This window comes from Nansenia antarctica, assembly GCF_963989245.1.
Source record: "Nansenia antarctica genome assembly, contig: SUPER_7_unloc_1, whole genome shotgun sequence".
NCBI classification, from domain to species: domain Eukaryota; kingdom Metazoa; phylum Chordata; class Actinopteri; order Argentiniformes; family Microstomatidae; genus Nansenia; species Nansenia antarctica.
Window position 1 is genome coordinate 421,487 of NW_027663473.1, and position 4,341 is coordinate 425,827.

General features: G+C 48.2%; 1 protein-coding gene across 1 annotated transcript in view; it reads left to right on the top strand.

Annotated features, from left to right (window-relative positions):
* Positions 1–2,252: 2,252 nt before the first annotated feature.
* LOC308163190 (phospholipid phosphatase 3-like) overlaps positions 2,253–4,341 on the top strand; it is a gene marked incomplete at its 3' end in the record, with an annotated part of 23,324 nt that continues 21,235 nt past the window's right edge. Inside the window, 1 exon segment of the mRNA XM_080550707.1 lies at positions 2,253–2,929. Coding sequence (XP_080406833.1) covers positions 2,785–2,929 — 145 coding nt within the window.

Sequence of the window (4,341 nt, forward strand, 5' to 3'; positions counted from 1 at the left end):
ACACCCAACATAATGTGACACCCAACATAGCCTGACACCCAACATAATGTGACACCCAACATAGCCTGACACCCAACATAGTGTGACACCCAACATAGCCTGACACCCAACATAGCCTGACACCCAACATAGTGTGACACCCAACGTAGCCTGACACCCAACATAGTGTGACACCCAACATAGCCTGACACCCAACATAGCCTGACACCCAACATAGCGTGACACCCAACATAGTGTGACACCCAACATAGTGTGACACCCAACATAGCCTGACACCCAACATAGTGTGACACCCAACATAGCGTGACACCCAACATAGCCTGACACCCAATATAGTGTGACACCCAACATAGCCTGACACCCAACATAGCGTGACACCCAACATAGCGTGACACCCAACATAGCCTGACACCCAATATAGTGTGACACCCAACATAGCCTGACACCCAACATAGCGTGACACCCAACATAGTGTGACACCCAACATAGCGTGACACCCAACATAGTGTGACACCCAACATAGCGTGACACCCAACATAGCGTGACACCCAACATAGTGTGACACCCAACATAGTGTGACACCCAACATAGCCTGACACCCAACATAGTGTGACACCCAACATAGCCTGACACCCAACATAGCCTGACACCCAACATAGTGTGACACCCAACATAGTGTGACACCCAACATAGTGTGACACCCAACATAGCCTGACACCCAACATAGCCTTTTTCTCAGAAAGAACGATTAGTTGACTCAGTTTAACGATTCACGTGGAACCGAAACTAATCGGACTGTTATGAACATCCTTCTGATTTCTCTCCCTCGGTAGATGATCAACAGCCAACTGCTGACAACTTTGACAGGGAGACGATCGCAACGATGATCATCATCATCCTTATTTTTTGTGATGATCCCCCCCCCAAAAAACAGGGTGTGTCCCAATTCTCTACCCTTCACTTGTGCACTTCCTCTCTTGCATCTAAAAGTACTGGATAGGTGCAAGCATGGCTGGAGAGACGGTCCACCATTTTCCTTACATCGCTCCATTCCTTTATAAACACATGAGGAGGATGCTCCAGGAGAAGGGTGGAGAATCAGAACACAGCCCTGGTTTGACAAGCCATCACCCCACCATCATCCTAAGGTCATCCATCCCCCTAAGATCATCCATCCCCCCACCATCATCCATCCCCCTACGATCATCCATCACCCTAAGATCATCCATCCCCCTACGATCATCCTCCCCAAAGATCATCCATCACCCCACATCCATCCCCCTACGATCATCCATCACTCCACCATCATCCATCCCCATAAGATCATCCATCACCCTACGATCATCCATCCCCCTAACATCATCCATACCCCTACGATCATCCATCCCCCTAACATCATCCATACCCCTAACATCATCCATACCCCTACGATCATCCATCCCCCTACGACCATCCATCCCCCTGTCAGTTTGGCAGCAATTAGTCCCAAAGAGTATTCTTCTTGCTGTCATGTTGAGGTTCCTGGTAGCTCAACCAGGGGAAAGTGACCAGTATGCTCAGTGTTCCATTCTGGAACTCAGTGGAGTGGAGTGTGGAGCAGTGGAGGTTGATTCCGGAGCAGAAATTCCGGAGTTTCATTCCTCATTCCATTCCATGCATGACAACGAGTAGCCCAGCCTTGGGTTCCTGCCTCCACCCAGCCTCCCCTGGTGGAGTGATGTCATCAACCAGACCTGAGAAGGCCTCTCGTTGGCCGAAATGTTGATTGGTAGAATAAAGCTGTTGGGAGGCACATGTTCAGTGTGTGCGGGCCGGGTTGTTCACCATTTACCAATCCAAGTGCACGCGTGGAATTCCATATGCATTACGCCTGCAATGGATGTCATTTCTGTGAAACATACATACCTCATTAATAAAACAGATAAAAACATGTGAGACATGCGGTCAGTCGTACGGTGGATTTTCGATGGAACCTTCCTTTTTTGTCCATGCGTGCATCATGGTGTGTGTGTGTGTGTGTGTGTGCGTGTGTGTGCGTGTGTGTGTGTGTGTGTGTGTGTGTGCGTGTGTGTGTGTGTGTGTGCGTGTGTGTGTGCGCGCGTGTGCAGCAAATCCGTGGTTCCCCGGTGTCGCCACTAGGGGCGGCCTCTTCTCGTGTCCTCTCCCAAAGCTCCGAGTCGGAGAAAGTTTTCCACGGAGGGGATGGAGGTGATTACCCTCCGCTAGGCTAAAAGAGAGGCAAGAGAGGGGCTGAGCCTTGAGGCTGCTGAAGGAACCGACAAGAGAAGGGGGAGGAGGAGAGGAGGAGAGGAAGGATTGATTATAACAAGAGTCGCTCTCTCTCTCTCTGCTCAGAGCGCTGTTCGTTCCCCCCCCTGCCAGCCCGGACACAGAGACCTGGAGAGGGAGAGTTGGAGTTCTTTTTTTCTCCAGCACCGTTTTGACTTGGTTTTTTTCTGGGAGGTGCAGGTTGAACAGCGGAACAAGATCGATCACGATCACTGATATCTTAAGCGCCGAACTTTCAGCTGAAAACATCTTAGGAGATTTTCCTAAGCGAAATACGCATACGGGACACGCATACGGGACGTCCCAGTCCGGACAACTTTATTATACAAGACCCTCTCTCCCGGGGTTGGGAAGTGAGTGAGTTCATCCTCATAGTAAGTGACTGAATGACATTCTCATTCTCCCGCTGGCTGTAATATTTACGGACACGTTACGTTTGAGAACAGTTTTGAGGGACTGGAACCGAACGCAGAGAGTTGGGGAGTTGACCGATCAATGCAACAGTACATGTATGAGAAAGCAGCGATGGCTCAAGAGACCAGGAACGGGACAGGGACCTCCGCGCTCAACAACAATAACGGGATCGACAACAGCAAGAGGAAACTGTTAATAGGGCTGGATCTCTTCTGTCTCCTCTTAGGTGAGTTTTGGGGGAATGTTTATTTTTTATTTCTTATGATTGAATAGTTAATAAACACACGTAGGCTGTATGTTTTTATTCAACATGAAACATGCTGAATGGAATAAACCTGCGTTTTAGGGTACGAGGGACAATTCCTCATGACGTTAGAATTATAAGGTTCTATCTCCATTTTTGTCTAAATTGAGTTTTTTTTACATCATCTGATCCATTAGGTGTTTATTAATGCCTGTGTGGTGTTATTTTTTAAAATGTAGAATTTTTTGAGTTAGTAATTCATAAAATACAAAGGTTCCATCTCACAGAACATAATGGAATGTAAAAACGTTGACGCTCAATATCTCTGAACCACCCTAAACGGAGATAGAACCTTATCATTCTAAGCTCACGATATTATAACCACTTTTTCTTCTTTTTAAAAAAAAAAACTTTTTTTATCTCACACACTCTCGCTCCAACCGACCCTGCTTACAAACACGGAGACACACAACCCAAACATGTTTGATCGCAATGAATGGTTGCTGCTACGTTTCATATCGTCATGTCATAATAACCACAGCATCCCCCCCCCCCCCCATAGACGTGCTGCAGCCAGACACGTGTGGGCTGTGTGGATGTGATCAGAACAAGATCCAGATCCAGATCCAAGTAGTCTGATAACCGAACACCACCAGGGCTGTTTAGACTGTACCCAGGCCAGAGCACATTGTGGGGTTGTTGACATGGTGTTGAAGTGGCCAGGCAACATGCTTATTATGGTCAGGGCGGCTGACCCAACCCCGAACACATCTTGACCGAATAATGGTGCTTTTCCACTACAAGGCTGACCCGGGTCGACCCAGGCTGGCCTGCTTCTAAGACACACACCGGATCTAAAAGAGCAACAGAAACAACATGGATCTGGAACTGTTAGCGATGAATAGTTCTCTCAATAATCGTCCAAACGTTTTTGAGAGCTCATTTGCAGAGTTCACGGTTTGATCCTAAACATCCTCCAGCCCCCTATCGTCAAGCTGCTGTACCCCGCCTGTTTCACTGCCCCTCTAAATAGTCCGTGTCCCCCCCCTCTCCTACCCCCAGAACCCCCCCACCCTGCCCCCTAACCCCTACCAATCCGAGGGGCCTTTTCCAGAGCTGTATGCAGGTGAAATGTTGTCAAATAAGAATAGAGTTTTTTGGGAATGAAAACAGGAATGGGCTCCGCTGGAGGAGCGGTGGTTGTAGTAGTTGGGTCCAGTTGGTCTTTTCACGCCCATTCACAGGAAAGCGTTGACACTGTCTGGTCTGTAAAGTTGATTCTCATTTTCTGCAGTGTGTCATTCCTTTTGTGACATTTCATTTTGTGTGTGTGTGTGTGTGTGTGTTGTTGGTGTGTATGCGTGTGTTTGCGTAGCGGCGATGGCCGGTTTGCG